The sequence below is a fragment of the Ceratotherium simum genome, chromosome 8 (assembly GCF_057802395.1).
Source record: "Ceratotherium simum simum isolate JZ-2026a chromosome 8, ASM5780239v1, whole genome shotgun sequence".
Classification (NCBI taxonomy): Eukaryota; Metazoa; Chordata; class Mammalia; order Perissodactyla; family Rhinocerotidae; genus Ceratotherium; species Ceratotherium simum.
Window position 1 is genome coordinate 74,296,583 of NC_141907.1, and position 15,973 is coordinate 74,312,555.

Below are 15,973 nucleotides of genomic sequence, written 5' to 3' on the forward strand. Positions count from 1 at the left end.
AGTGATGGGGAGGCCTCCAGTGTGGGGTTGGAGAGTAGGGTCATGTCATGAGGGAGCTGCTATGACCTGATATATGAGCCATTGGAAAAACATCAGCTTTATGACTAGAGGAGTAATTGTGATCAATCTCACTTATGTTTTAAGTGTGTCATTCTGGTTACCATGTGGAAAATAGATTGTGTGGTGGTGGGGGAGAGGCAGATGGGAGTAGGCACAGGCAGGAGACTATTGGAAAGTATTGCAGTAAACGAGGCAAGCACTGATGGAGCTTGTGCTGGAATATTAGTGGGGGAGGTAGTGAGAAGTGATCAGATTCTGTATGCAATGTGAAGGCAGTAAGGACAGGATGTGCTTATGAGATTTATGTGAGGTACGGAGAAGCCAAGGATGACTCCAAGTTTTTGGGCTTCAAAGTGATTACATGATTAAGCAAACTAAACTACCACTATTCAAAAAGTTTGCTGTGGTAGAGAATTTTTGAATGACACTAAGAGTTTCCTATTTGCTTTCAATGGAACATTTATAAAAACTACATTTAAGCATTTATATTAATTTTTATTTGTTTATTTTTTGATAGTTCTTGCCAGTAGCCTCAGTCCGTATCGTGAAGGAAGATTTATAGAGAGGCGACTGCGATCCTCATCAGAAGGAACTGCGGGGAGTAGCAGAATGATTTTGAAACCAAAAGATGGAAATGTTGAGGAAGTTAATAGTCTAAGAAAGCAAAGAGCAAGTTCATCATCTTCAAAAATGAACAGCATGGTAAGTATATACATATGCCTGCATGTAATAAAATCATTCCATGTATATCTGACATGCTCATGCCTCTTGCAAAATGAAAACAGACTGAAGAATAGACACCTTATATTTGAAGGGAAAATTGGTCTCCATAGTTGACATCACAAATCAGAGAGGCTAAATTTTCACTTGACTTAGGAGCACACCGTGATAAGTACACTTAATTCCTGTCTTTCTTGCTTCCATGGAAAGTCTGATATTCTCCATGCTAGAACTAGACCCTGGGATACGCAAGCTGAGAACAATGCTGATCATGAGGATACCCTCTGACATCATCATTCCACACCATCTCTCCACCCTCTAGCCACTCTAAAAGATGGCCTGTTGTAAACCACACTTATGCCGGTACCACCTTAGACCCTTTAGTGGACGCTGCTCTGCCTGTCGTTTCACAGGTGCCCCTCCACACAGGGTGACAAGCCTTGGGGGGTCAAGGCAAAATGCCTGTCCAAAGCTTTAACACATTCCAGGTAATTGAGATTCCAGATTCCTGGTCCAAATCATGGGAGCCTGCTTTTAGGAAGAGAGTAGAGACGAGGTGTGTAAGGGGTAGGGTCTGAGCTTACACTTGTGGGCTGGAGTGTCTTAGAGGCACGTGTGTGACGCTCCCTCATAGTGTGAGATAGAGCCACGGATGGGAAGACTGCAGCCCAGGGGGTCCCAGAGGCCTCAGGTCTCTCAAATATTGGGGTAGGCTAGCCTTTTGGAGTTCATTTTACTCACTTTCTCACAAATGTGTCTTTTTTCAGCAGCGTCTTTAATTTCTAGTATTCAACAGTGTTTCTTTAAAATGATCTACCTACCTACCTACCTATCTTTTCATGGATATATGTGAAAAATGCTCAAAACTAAGTCACTTAGGATATTTCTATGTATTTTAGATAATTATGTTTCAAATGAAAATGTTAGCTCTTCTGGTTCTGACAATTGTATTGTGAAGAAGCCTTAAGTTACTGAGGCACCATTTAGTGACAGCAAAACCATTGTACTTGAAGTTAGAAGTTCTGGCTCTTAGGTCAGACTCCGCCAGGTAAATCAATAACCACAAAACAGCAAATGATGATGGCTTTCTTTTTTCTATTATACTAAAAATTGATCATGTGTATGTGTATTTATATTTGTCTGTATAGAAAGATATCATATTATATTTCATCTTTCTTTTTGTTCTTTTGTGCTTTGAAAATGTTATATTATTATTGTGGCAATTGATATTTTTTGTCTAAGTACAAGAATATGTTAAAAAAGATTTCCAGTTCATGCAGCATTAAAATTTGTGGCTAGTGAATTGTTATGAAACATTTCTCTTCACCAAATTTCCATTATTCCTTTATAAAGAGGTATTTAAATTAATAATTGTGCTCTATTGATTACATTTGCCCAAAGTTGGACCTTTTATGTATTCTTTATATCTTGTTTTTCATGCTACATTTAAATAATTCTCCTTGTGACATTGCAAAATCACTCTCCTTCTCAGATCAACTTTCAAGATTTAAAATTTAAAATGTCAAAATGCAAAAATGTGCTTTTGTTCTTTTATTTGAGGCTTTTTATAAATTTTCAAAAAGTGTCCCTGTAGTGATGTAGGTCTTCCACTAGATGGCAGGATCACACCGTTGCTGTGGTAGGGGAGATGCTATCAAGGTTAGAACAGAAGCTTGGTTGAAATACTGTATTCACTAGATTTACGGGTAAAACTTGTTGAAATAAATACTGACATGCTTGAATTTCCACACAAAAGCTACCAAAAATTACTTTAAGACTTTACTGTTTTCTTTTGGATTTTGTAACTAATATCTCATCCCCAATTAATTTATAGTTTAATAGTTAATTTAAAATGCATAAAATATATTCTTTAACTCATAGCAATATAAGGAAGAAATGTTAGGATTCTTTTGGTAATTTTAGATACCTGTGAAATAAATGACATATTTAGGAAATTATACTTATATATTTAGGAAATTATAGCTTTATGTGTGAAAAGTGACACATTTTCTGTTCCTCTTCTAAAATAATTCAAGCGAATATATGTATTTAAGAATACATCCATGGTTCAGTTATTCTTTTCTTTTAAAGCAATAATAATAGTAACATGTATTTTTCATGTTTATTTGAACCAAGGGACTGCTCTTAAATGCTTCACATTTATTATCACATCCAGTCCTCACAATACTATGAACAAAGTGATATTGTTATTGAGCACATTTTGCAAAAGAGGAAGATAAGGCACTGAGAAGATAAGCAAGTTATCCAGAAACACAGATAGGAAGTGGTGGGGATAGGATTTAGATTTGGATTCTAGCTGTCTTTAAACCCTATATGCTTGGGGGAAGTGTAATAAATTTAAAATCAATTTTTCATTTTTCTCGCATTATGTTTTTATAACAAAGTTAACATATTTAAGGCAACCTATGTTTGTTCTAAGTCTAGACTACAACCCTCTGTAAGGGATACAAAAAAGAAACAAGATTTAGCACTTTATCTAGACTTAAAATATAATATTTCTTGATATGCTGATGAATAGTATCATTGTCTTTGCTGAGAGATATTTCATCTAAAAAGGAACTTTGTCACAAAAAAAGATAATCGTACTTAGAAGGAAGTTCGTGGAGATTTACTTCTACCTATAGGTTATGGCTTTATTTCTTAAGATGCTGAGGGTTCCTGAATGACCCAAGATATGCCCTAATAAATTAGATAGACCACAATTCCAGTGTTTTGTGTACTTTGGGGATATTTCAATCTGAAAGAGAAAGGACAGAATGTATTAACTCTTTGAACATCATGGCTCAGAAGAAATTGGACTTTACTTAAATTTATTACAAGAAACCAAACATATCTGTAACAATTTGATAAATATTCACATTTATTGTATATTTTCAAACTGCTTTAAATAAAGCTTTCCTTAATTTTTCTCCAATGGGTAACTTTCTTGATACTTTCCTTAAGATGGTCCAAACATTTTTAAAGGTTTTCTAAAAATAGGCTCATTCTTTCTAAGAACATTCCCTCCAGACTATGGTATGTAAATAAATAAATTTAAGGATTTGTCATGGTTTCTCCAACAGCTTCACACAGTGAAGTCTAACTCCAAATATTTACAAGATCACCCTGCTCTAAAAAATAATACTAATGTGAGGATAGATTCATATATAATGAACAATTCAGAGGACCTGGCATCATTACAGGAAGGAAAATGCCTGAGTATACGAGTAAGGATAAGCTAAGCTGTGTAATAGCAAATGACCTCTAAATCTTAATGACTTTATCATATAGATTTATTTCTCACTCAGATTACATGTTCATTGTGGAAGGTGCTGGAGTTCCATTCAACGTCTGCTCCTTCTCTATCCATTGCAAGCACTGCCTTTCACCTTGGCAAAAAGAGATCTTTGGAGGTCCTCATCCAGTAGTAAATGCTCTGACCCGTGAGAGGCTCACTTCACTTCCTCTCACAGCTCATTGAGCAGATTTAATCACGTGGCCCAAACTAGCCACAAAAGGGGCCAGGACGTAGTCTCTTCCTTGTGTCTAGAAGATGTAGACTCAGGTATGTTTGATGGGCACTAATGACTATCATATTCCCAAATAATTTATTGTGTCTCAGTTCTTTTAACCCACTGAGATTTCCTGCTTACCTGCTCTCTCGCTTCCGTCCACAGTCATTTAATGGGCCCTGACTTTATGGCTCACACTGCACTGGTCATTGTGGTTAAGAAAGATGAAGGCATCTTGAAATTGAAGGATTCATTCATAACCTATTAGTTTTGTCCTTTGGGATGTGCTGTCTTCCTGCAATGTGTATCTAAATTAACTTTACTTGATTCAGTGTCTGGTGATCCTACTATATTTGGAAGTATTTATTTTTATTACATTAAAAAGCTGGTTTGGAAAGTTGTGTTATCTTTAGATCACTCAGTAAATGCATCCACAGAGTTGCCCTCAACTATTTGTGCTAAGTGATTCTGACAGCATTTATTTGTGGCCAGTTTTACTCTGACACAGCATAATTTCTCTCATTTGCAGTTTGGCATCCTGCTGCCTTTGTGTAGAAACTGTGAATGGCATAGTAGAAACCATAGTGTAGTAAAAAATAAGGTGTAGGACTTCTTTGGTAGCAGAACAGACCAGATTTATATTTGAGAAGACATAGTTAGTTGCAGATGATTAGTATCTTATGTCATATTTTAATTCTTTGATATGTCCAAATTCAGAATTTAGGTATTATTAACAGTAGATGAATAATCTAAGACTAATTATGCCCTATGCTGAATAGCCAAGCACTTTACTATGCATTCACTTTTCTTCTGAGGCATACTGTTTCTCCTTTATTAGCTTATCTTTTACTGATTTATTCATTCATTCATCAAATCATTCACATTTTCTTTCAGTAAATATTTGTTTACTGAAATGCAAAGATAAAAGAGACAACCCTTGAGGATTTTAGAGTTCCAGAATGGGAGACATTAACATGATCTGGTCAATCCAGCAGATTTAACCGTTTGACCATTGATATCAAAAGACAAAAGGACTGAAAAAGGGCCCGTGAACTCTCGTGTCCCTGATTTCTATGTACTTCATCTCATGTGCTCAATTGACACTATTAAATATGTATGTCACCTCCTTGTGTCTTTGGCTAATATCTCCCACTGAGGCCCAGCTGTGAGTGCTGAGCAAGGACCCTGAGAGGCAATGGGACAGTAAGGAAGAAGGTACAAAATTAACGTTCAAAGAGTCAGTTTCACAACGTCAGCCTCCACCATCCACTAGGTGAAAGAGCTCTCCTGGCCTCGTTTGGTATATGCGCTTTCACGCTTCCGTTTTGTGGCATGAAAGTTGTTTGACCCCAAAATTAAGAGCAAAGGAAAGATGATAATTAGAAGATCTGACTCAAGAAATTTCTTCTCTTAATCCTGCAATCTTAAGTGAGACTTTCAAATATGTACAAATGTTAATGGATTTTTGAGGGTTAAAATAATGATCTCAGCTTTTGGTGTAGCTCATTGTCAGTGGGATTAAAGCAAATATCATTGCATGCTGCAAGGACATTTAATGAGACAAGGTAACCATTACTATTTTTAAGGCAATAGTAATCATTCTCCTCAATCCTTATAAATTTTAATAAGGAAAATCTCGTGTCACTCGGTAAACATGAAATTACATTTGTTGATAACTAGTATATTAATTTTAGATTAGCAGCCTTAATCCATAATTCTCTTATTGATTTTTCTAGTTACTAATGATACTTTTCCTATCAATATACTTTTACGTTGCATCACATATATGGCACCCACCACTTAGTTATTTGAATGTGTCTCATTTTACCTATTAGACTTCAGTCTAAAATGGGAGAAATTTTGTACATATTAACACTTCTTATAATGCTTAGTATAGTGCCTGGTGCACAGTAACATGGGTGAATTAAAGGTAAAATTGCTGATTAGATGTAATATATGCTCATATAGATATGAGTTAAGGCCTTTAGTACAATCACAGTGTGTGGTGTGCTTATGCACATTTTTTGACATTTTAATTTATTATACAAATGTACAGTTGTTTTATGATGCTTTGTTTGATAAAGCTCTGGTTTGTTGCTAAGTCCTTCATCAAGAAGGCCATACCAATTATTACATTGTTCCAGTGGAAACAATTCATTTTAGGATAATCAGCCTTATGGAACGATTTTCAGCATCATATCAATACAATAGTTATGGACTGGCCATACAAAGAGGACAAGAAATAGTCAATTATTTGTGATATTTATTGGAGAACTCATTAAAAAATATAAGTTCTTGATCAAATATGTCTAAGATGGTATTTTAAAACTCTGCATATTTTATCTAGTCCAATTCACTTCATTTGTTATAAATGTGCAGATTTAGAATTGCCTTTAAAAAAGCAGAATTGGGTAAAATATTTCATTTATTTTTTTCTTTCTAGCTTTTAGGATGAGTCATTTTCATTTAGAAGCTGTCACAATTTGTATGTTTGGTGCACAATGTTATGAATATAGACGTGGACCGCATAAGGTTTTGGTCAACGACGGATGGCATATACCAAGGTGGTCCCATAAGATTAGTATCATACAGCCTAGGTGTGTAGTAGGCTATATCATCTAGGTCTGTGTAAGTACACACTATGATGTTCGCACAATGAAGAAATCTCCTAACAACGCATTTCTCAGGACATATCCCTGTTGTTAAGCAACGCATGACTGTAGCTTATTCAGAGTTAACTCACTTCGTCTTAAATGACTTGAAGATCCGTTTGAGTAAATAGGTAAAATTGCAGTATCCTAATTATCATCATTTCTCTTCATACAGTTCACATGAAAATGTACATAGGACCTAAGTTTTTCCTCTATGATTACATTGTTAAAATTTAATCTAGGGGCCAGCCTGGGTGAGGTAGTGGTTAAAGTTCGTGTGCTGCACTTCAGCGGCCCAGGGTTCGTGGGGTCAGGATCCTGGGCGCAGACCTACACGCCACTCATCAAGCCGTGCTGTGGTGGCGTCCTGTGTATAAAGTAGAAGAAGATTGGCACAGATGTTAGCTCAGTGACAATCTTCCTCAAGCAAAAAGAGGAGGATTGGCAACAGATGTTAGGGCCAATCTTCCTCACCAAAAAAAAATTAACATAAATTGTTAGTCCATTCAGGCTGCTATAACAAAATATCACAGACTGGGTAGCTTATACAGGATAGAAATTTATTTCTCACAGTTCTGGAAGCTGGGAAGTCCAAGATCTAGGTGCCAGTATGGTTCCTGGTTCATAACCAGTACATTCTTGCTGTGTCTCATGTTGTGGAAGGGGCTAGGGATGTCTCTGGAGCTTCTTTTATGTAGTACACTAATCCCCATACATGAGAGGTCCATCCTCATGACCCAAGTACCTCCCAAAGTCCCCACATTCTGATACCATCATCTTTGGGGATGAGAGTTTTAACATGTGAATTTCGGGGGCGGGGGGACACAAACATTCAGACCATAGCAATAAGCAATCATATTGTAACAATAGCAATATTAATATATATTAAAAGCTTCATTAAGAACGGTACATATTTTTCTTTACTATTATTTGTCAAGGAAATAATTAAAGACAGTAGTAGAAGAAAAAGATTTTTCCCTAACCATGCTACATCTAGGATACTCATTAGACAGTTTGTATCCCTCTAAAATTAAGAAATTGGAAAATTAAGGTTGTTTACCTTTTACTCTTGGGATTAGAATGCAAAAATGACAATTTTGTTTTTACTTGGATCAAGTTATCTCAATTTTCTGTGAGGTGAAAGCTATTTTATGCCGTATTTAGGTAACCCTGAGGGCTGGCACAGCTTTCATAGCATGAGAGAGAATATTTATTGATTCAGGATCCATGGCAATTCTCTGACTGACTGAACAGCTGTACAATCTGTAACAGAATTGACCTTGAGTAAAAGAACTACCTTTTCTGAGAAAATAGTCATTGAAATTTGAAGTTTTCACATTATCCTAGTTATACAATGGAGAAAAATTTATTCTTCTCAGAGTTATTCTATTATTTTGAAATTTAAATACAAAATATTAAATTAATCTTAGTAAATCAAATAAGCAAAACAAATTTTGACTTCCAAGGTCAAGAAATATATTATTATAGTAGAATTACATTTAATATTAAGCATTACAGTCAGTTTATTTATTTATTTATTTTTTGTGAAGAAGATCAGCCCTGAGCTAACATCCATGCTAATCCTCCTCTTTTTGCTGAGGAAGAGCGGCTCTGAGCTAACATCTATTGCCAATTCTCCTCCTTTTTTTTTTTCTCCCCAGAGCCCCAGTAGATAGTTGTATGTCATAGCTGCACATCCTTCTAGTTGCTGTATGTGGGACACGGCCTCAGCATGGCCGAAGAAGTGGTGCGTTGGTGCGCGCCCGGGATCCAAACTCGGGCCGCCAGTAGCGGAGTGCACGCACTTAACTGCTAAGCCACGGGGCCGGCTCGCATTACAGTCAGTTTATAGAAAATATATAAATATTTTAATACATTTATATTGTTTTTCAAATAATTTTAAAATGAGACACATATTTATAATGATCTCACAAACCATCATATTTGCAATGTCAAGATAAAAAGATGTCAAGATAAAATACATTAATACTGTTTTTCAAGTAATTTAAAAGTTGAGATAGATATTTATGGTTATCTCATACACTATCATATTGCAATGTCAAGATAAGATTTACAAATGAATCACGCCTGTACATTTCATACTTTTCCTGCATAATGATGTTTTTGTTTGAATTGGTCATTCCTAAATTACAGTAGCTGTCATTTTATCACTTTATAATTTAATTCAGTGATCATTTCACTCTAGTGCTATAAGTTTGCTCTGAAATGCCTCCATTGTTTATATCTTTCATTGTTCCTAGCTTGTTACCTCCAACCTGAAACAACCTCAGTGCTGATTTTTTTAGTTCTCTCTCTTAGGCTCTTTATTGTATGCAGTTGTAATTACCTTACAAAATGATGGTTTAGTACTCAGCTAGTTGTCTTCAACACTACCCAATGATTAATGCATGGGCCAGTGAGAAACACAAAGAATTTTTTTGTCAAGAGAGACTCACATGAATCAGAGCTTTTATTAGGTGTTCAGAGGCACAGGTGAAGTGGGGAGAGATCTAGAATACCTTCCCAGCTCCCCGGATCCTTTCTCTCTGCATCTGATGGGCCCTGGCTCAGATCGTTGGATGAAGTTTGGATTGTTGGACGTATGTAGTCATCTCATTTACACAGAAGGAGCCATCTCAATACAAAACATCTCCATATTTTTCCTCTTCAACTCTAATCACCATGCTGTACATTACATCCCCAGAATTTATTTATCTTAGAACTGGAAGTTATTACCTTTTAACTACATGAAACATCTGCATTTTATACTCAGACAGTTATATAGCATACATGGACATTTTCCAGGGAGCCATATCCCATAAATATCTACATTCCAGCTTTATTTTTATAAGTAATCCTAGATAATTAGGCATATTCTGCTAAAACCAATTCATAGATAAACTTCCCTACTAGTGAAAACCATTTACTTTGCAGTTTGTTTGCCAGGAAGTCTGTCTTGAGTATGTTTGCAAGGAATTATACCAGGTCACTTGCCGCCTTACTTTCTAGGAAGCACACTCCATTTCCCCTTAAAACAAGGAAAAGGGATCACAGACCAGCTGCTTAACTCAGGCACTGACTATAAACTTTAATTGCTCTAATTGTTCTTGCCACCCACTCCCAAAATGTTCGAATTTTACCCATCAGGCCTTCATTTCCTCTGATCTTAGAGATATATGTGTCCCTGGATTCTTTCAAAGCAATCTTTTCTACTAGTCGTCTTGATTTCAACCCCTCGCCTCCTTTAGAACAGTACTTCATCAGTGTGTTTCTTTTGTTTCTTCTCCGTCTCTTCATTGCTGTCAGTTTACAACACCGCCATGTTTTCCATCCTTGAGGAAAATAAACAAAAAATAACCTTTTCTCTATCTTGCCTGCTCCTAAACTTCTCCACCCTGTCCCTGTTTTTCTCTACAAGACAAACGGTTCTGAAAGAATAGCTTTCTCTTGCCGAATTTGTTTCCTCACTGCCCACAAACTCCTCAATTCCATGTATTTTAGCTCCTGTAATATACAGTTTCTCAACATCAGCACTATTGACATTTTGTTCTGAATAGTTCTTTGTTGGGGGGGAGGGCTGTCTTGTGCATTATAGGATGTTTAATAGCATCCCTGACCCGTACCCATTAAAGGCCAGTGGAATCCTCAAGTTGTGGCAGCTAAAAATATCTCCAGACATTGTGGAATATGCCCTGGTCGGCAAAGTCACCCCAGTTGAGAGCTATTCTAAAGTCATCAGTGACTTGGCCAATTTTCATATCATTTTTTTCAACCTTTGTCTTTCTTGACTTCCCAGCATCTGATGCTGTTGAGGACTTGGTACACTTAACACTGTTCCTTTGTGCAGGGCTATCTCTCCTTTGGTTCTTCTTCTTTTTTCCTTCCAGACTTCTCTGCAGGCATCTTCTTCATACCCCTACTTTAAATACAGCTATTTCTTGGCATTTGGTCCTTCACCTTTTTGCCTTTTTTTTTTTTTTCCGCCTGTTCTCTCTGAAAACTTAGGATATAGGTGAAATCTTATATGTGGATTCTAAACAAAAAGACTGGGAGTCTCATCTGACAAAATCAATAGTCTTTGAAAAACATAATATCTTGGATTTATGAAATAGAATGAGGGTTTGTGAAAGACCTATTTGCATAAGGAGAGAAGCTGAAACTCAGAGGACTGAAACTTTGGAGTGGATTTGGAAAAATATGCAGTGAATTGAATTTTACCCTGATAGTTAATGGCTTCTCTCCCTTTTTTTTTCCCCCATCTATATTACTATCCTATTTCTGTTTTTAGACACATATATTTCAGCCTCCTTTAAGATACTCCAATAATTCTGAACTCCACCCTGCTCTATTGCTAAAATCAGTGGAGAAGCAGCAATTATATCACTTAAAATAGGACCTCCCTATGTTGCAATAATTGTCTACCCTCACTGCTATCACCCACCATTATGCTTGTTTGTTTGTTTTTCAAATTGAAAGCAGCTTAAGTTGAGCAAAGGACAGATAGTGGCAAAAGTTCTGGGCATTGTACAAGCAACCTATATTTGACCTTCCAGGAAAGCTGGCAGTTGCCCACTTCTGTCCAGCTCTGTGGCCTCTGCACTGCTCTTTCTGCTTTGTCTCCTTCAGAGCTTCCTGCGGATTGTGCCTCACGCTGGCTCTGGTCCAAGAAGAACTGGTGGTGTACAGAGTGTGTGTGTGCAAGGGGGAGGGGGAGGTGTTAAGCATGACTTAAAAGGGAAGAAAATCTATAAAATACCTTTAGTTTCTAAAAATGTTAGAAAAAGGTAATTTAATAAAACTGTAGTAAATTAATAAAGTCTAAATAGCTTTATCATATTTTTATTTTTCAAAGTTCTTTTTTTCCCATATGCCTTTAGCGCCTTTTAATCTTTGATATCTTATAAGAATATGCATTTTTATTTTCTCTTTGTGAAACTTGCCTGGAATAAAAGCACGTGACTTAGAAATCAAAGGCAAACTATTTCTCCTAACACATAAACATGATCAAAATAGGCAAATTTATAAAATAGGAATTCTTCAAGCTATTTGGAAAAGGACACTAAATTCCAGTCTCATCTCTTTCACTTAATAGTACTGCCCACCTCATAGAGTTGCTGTAAGGATCAAATCATATATTTTATGTGAAAAGGCTATATAAATTTTAAAGTGCTATCTTGATGAAAATGACACTTATTTTATTAATAACATGGATGAAAGCCAGAAACTGAAATAAAAGTAGTATTGCCGTTTAATCATTTAGAAAGAAAACATTTTATAAGCCGAACTCACATATAAAGTATATCTCACCACGACGAGAAGTTGAGTTGGGTCCTTTAAGCCACAATAAAAACAGCCCTTAAAAATGTTAAATTATTTGTATATTAATGCTTTATAAGGGTAATCTACTATTTACCTGATTTCTCATTTGGTTACTTTTTGGAAACTCATACATTTTTCAAAATCAATTTATATCACTTAGAAAAAAATTAATTGAGAAGGGTACTTAAGATGTGCATATTTTGGTACATTTATGTTATACTCTAATTAGAAAGTTTACTTGACCTAGTTATTTCCTGATTATGAAATTAGGAGAAAGCCATCTGTTCTTAAGACAGGGCATCTGCCCTTGGCTATTTACAAAGAAATTTAATTTGCATTTTTTGTTTTTTTAAATAAAAAGTAAGTTTAACTATTGTGGCCATTTATCTGGACACTTACATAACTCATTATATAATAACTTGATAATTACTAATTTAAAAGTATCTTCTGTTAAATCTTAAGATAATGTTATCCAAAATAGTAACAGGCAGTGACTTCAAAGACAAAAAATAATGTTAAAGAAAATAGTGAATTATAGAGTATTTGTTTTACTTTAAAAATAAATTTTGAACTGTAGTGTGTTTAGTAGTAGTACTGGTTTGTCCTGTACTAATTTAAGATCTCTAAACCTTTGTGAGAGAAACTTTCATAACACACTCAAATTTTGTTCTTGTCTTTCTTTTTCTTCATTCTATTGGAAGAATACATCCACCAGTAGGGTATTCAGCTTGAATATTTAAAGTGTGTGGATTTGAATGGGGATAACAGCTGTCAGATAATTCATATCTTGTATTAGGTGCTGGTTGGGATGAGACAGTATATCTCAGCATGCTGTTGCTTGCAGTAGATTTGTGTTCCAAAGAAATGCGGATACATTAATACAGATAGTGATTTTAAATGAAAAGAAGATCAGCCACCTAGCTATGGTTCATGAATCACAGTGATTGTCTCTCTTTTATTTTTTAATAATAATAAAAGTATATAGAAACTATCACTGAGCCAAGTGGGTGCCAGAGTACACAGATCCTAAAGATTTTACATGACCCAGCAGTCCACTGAAGTTGCTATTGCTGAGAAAAAAGAACTGAAGCAGAGATGCTGGGCTCACATTTAGAATAAGAGAAAGGAACCATTAATGCGTGCTCTTCTCCAGTAGCATTCATCTCTCTAGGAAGTCCTGCATAACAAAAGAGAGTTGAGACACCATTAAGTTTTATGAAGTGATACTATGATTTCTTGAAGGAAACTTACTGTTACGTAGCTGGAAGCCTGTAAGGTCTGTTAACTAAAGAAATTCAAAGATAGCCACTGTTGTTCGGTATATAGTTTTGTTTTGTATTTTTTGATTCAGTGCAGTGGGGTTGAACATAAAAGATGCTAAAATCTTCAGCTTTTCATGATTCTTTCCCTGTTATAAGTAGACCATTAAGTAATTTTTAAGGAGATCAGAACAATTGACCCATACAAGTGATTTTTACAGAAATTGTTTTTTGCTCTTGTAAAACAACAATATGAAATAAAGTGATTTCCCAATTTTGACACTGTGACTGCTAAAAATTCATATATTCATTTAATAATAAGAATCCTTTTGCCATAAAATAACAAATTATTCTGGTTCAATAAGCAAGCCTATTTTACTAAAGCAATAGATAAAAGCTACATTAAAAAATACTTCTTTTTTGCCAAAACAGGATTGCTTAATAAAATCACAGTAAAATTGCTCAGGGTAAAGCAGCAGCCCAAATTGAAGAAAAATTCAAAGGATAATTCTATTAAATGGACTTAATGGCCAAGCAAAGTGAATTCTCAGTGGAACTCAGCACTAGCTTTGTGCCCAGGACAAGTTTTAGGCACTATTCGAAGGAGATGGGGATGGCATGGTGGACAGGAAGAGGAGGTCTCTTTACTTGTGGCAGCTGAGTTATATGATATTAAGAAAAAAGAAAAAGTCTTCTTTAAAAAAATCTTGATTTCCTGTGAGGGTCATGGAATTCTTACATTCTAAAACGAGATTCCTTACTCCCAGCTACACCTAACTAGAACAGGTAAGGAATTACTGGTTCTGGAATCTGATTATTCCAGATCTAAGTAATGTATCAAACAGTGAGCAGCCCACTAACAAGTCTAAACAATAGAAGTGAGGGGATATAGTTAGCTTTTAATTATTGCTAAGGTAGCACAGAGGTTTAAGTAAGATGCATCCAAATTATTTGTTTAGAAAAGAACATTGTGGACTGTCTACCTTGAGCCAGAAACTGGGCTAGGCATTATGTGTTCAAAGAAATGTAAAACAGTTCTTTTTTTTTCTTTTATAAGGTTATATCATGTCTTTGTTCAGATAATCTCTTTCCACAAACTGCCATATCCACAAAGCAGAACTTGTAGGAAGTATAACTCAGATAAGTAGAATGAGCTGTCTTCCTCTCTGTTTTTTCTTTTTTTCTCTGTCCCTTTTTTTTCTACTTCTTCTTAGCTTCAACTCCCTTCTCAAAAATAGTAATAAAACATGACTCAAAATAACAAAATTCAGTTGGATATCAATAGATCAGATTCAAGAGAGCAGGTAAACTAGGTATTGCTGCTTCTACTATTCCCTCATGTGAATCTTTTACTTAAAAAAAAAAAAAAAGTAACCAGATTTACTTCAGGACTATACAGGACCAGCGTCACTTTGGTTACAACATGTTACTTTAATTTTACTAAATATATTTTATTTTTGTGTCATAGTAATTTCATATTTACAGGAAAGTTAGAAGAATTATACAAAAAACTACCATATTTCCTTTACATAGATTCATCAATTGTTAATCTTCACCACATTTTCTTTCTCTCTCTCTGTGATACCTACATACATATGTTATTTATATTATCTTCCTGGAGCATGTGAGAGTTAGTTGTACACATCATGGCCCTTTACTCCTAAATACTTCGGCTTATATTTTCTAAGAATAAGGATATTCTCTTACATCACAGTGTAAGTATCAAAATCAGGAAATTTAACCTTGACACAATATTTTATTTAACATAAAGCCATATTCAGTTTTTCCTAATTGTTTCAATTTTTTTTCAATCCAGGCTCCAATCCAGAATCGTGTGTTATGTTCAGTTATCATGTCTCTTTAGTTTCTCTTAATCTCACGTGGCGTTAACACTTGTGATGGTTATTTTGTAGAATGTTCTTCAATTCATGTTTGTCTGGTATTTCACTATTAGATTCAGCTTATGCAATTTTTGGAAGGAAAACTTTATGTGTGGTATTGTGCTCTTAGTGGATCACATCAGCAGGCACATGATGTCAGTTTGTCTTGTTAATGGTGATTTTACCTTTGATCACTTGGTAAAGGTGGTGTTTACTAGGTTTCACCATTGTAAAGTTATAATTTTTCCCCTTGTTAATTAATAAGTAATCTCTGGAGAGATGCTCTGAAGTGACGTCAGTTCCTGTTTCTCGTCAACTTTTACCCAGAAGTTTTAGTATCCATTGATGATTCCCTCCCAAATTATTTTTTCCTATGATACTTGCACAATAGTGATTTTATAACTCCATCATCACTTCTATATTTATTAGTTGGCATTCTACTATAGGAAAGTCTTTTCCCTTTTCCTCTGTTCACGTAAGTCTGCATGTATGTGTATGTGTATATGTGTACATATGCATGTATGATTTTTCAGAACAGAATCATGGGTTCCTATTTTATTCAATGGGTTATA

The 15,973-nt window shown here is 35.3% G+C and overlaps 1 protein-coding gene across 5 annotated transcripts in view; it reads left to right on the plus strand.

The window, feature by feature from the left end:
* CCSER1 (coiled-coil serine rich protein 1) overlaps positions 1–15,973 on the plus strand; it is a 681,310-nt gene that overhangs the window by 153,405 nt on the left and 511,932 nt on the right. For all 5 annotated transcript variants that reach the window (XM_014787893.2, XM_087434596.1, XM_087434595.1 and 2 more), the window contains exon 3: positions 578–762. In XM_014787893.2, coding sequence (XP_014643379.2) covers positions 578–762 — 185 coding nt within the window. The remainder of the gene's footprint in view (positions 1–577; positions 763–15,973) is intronic.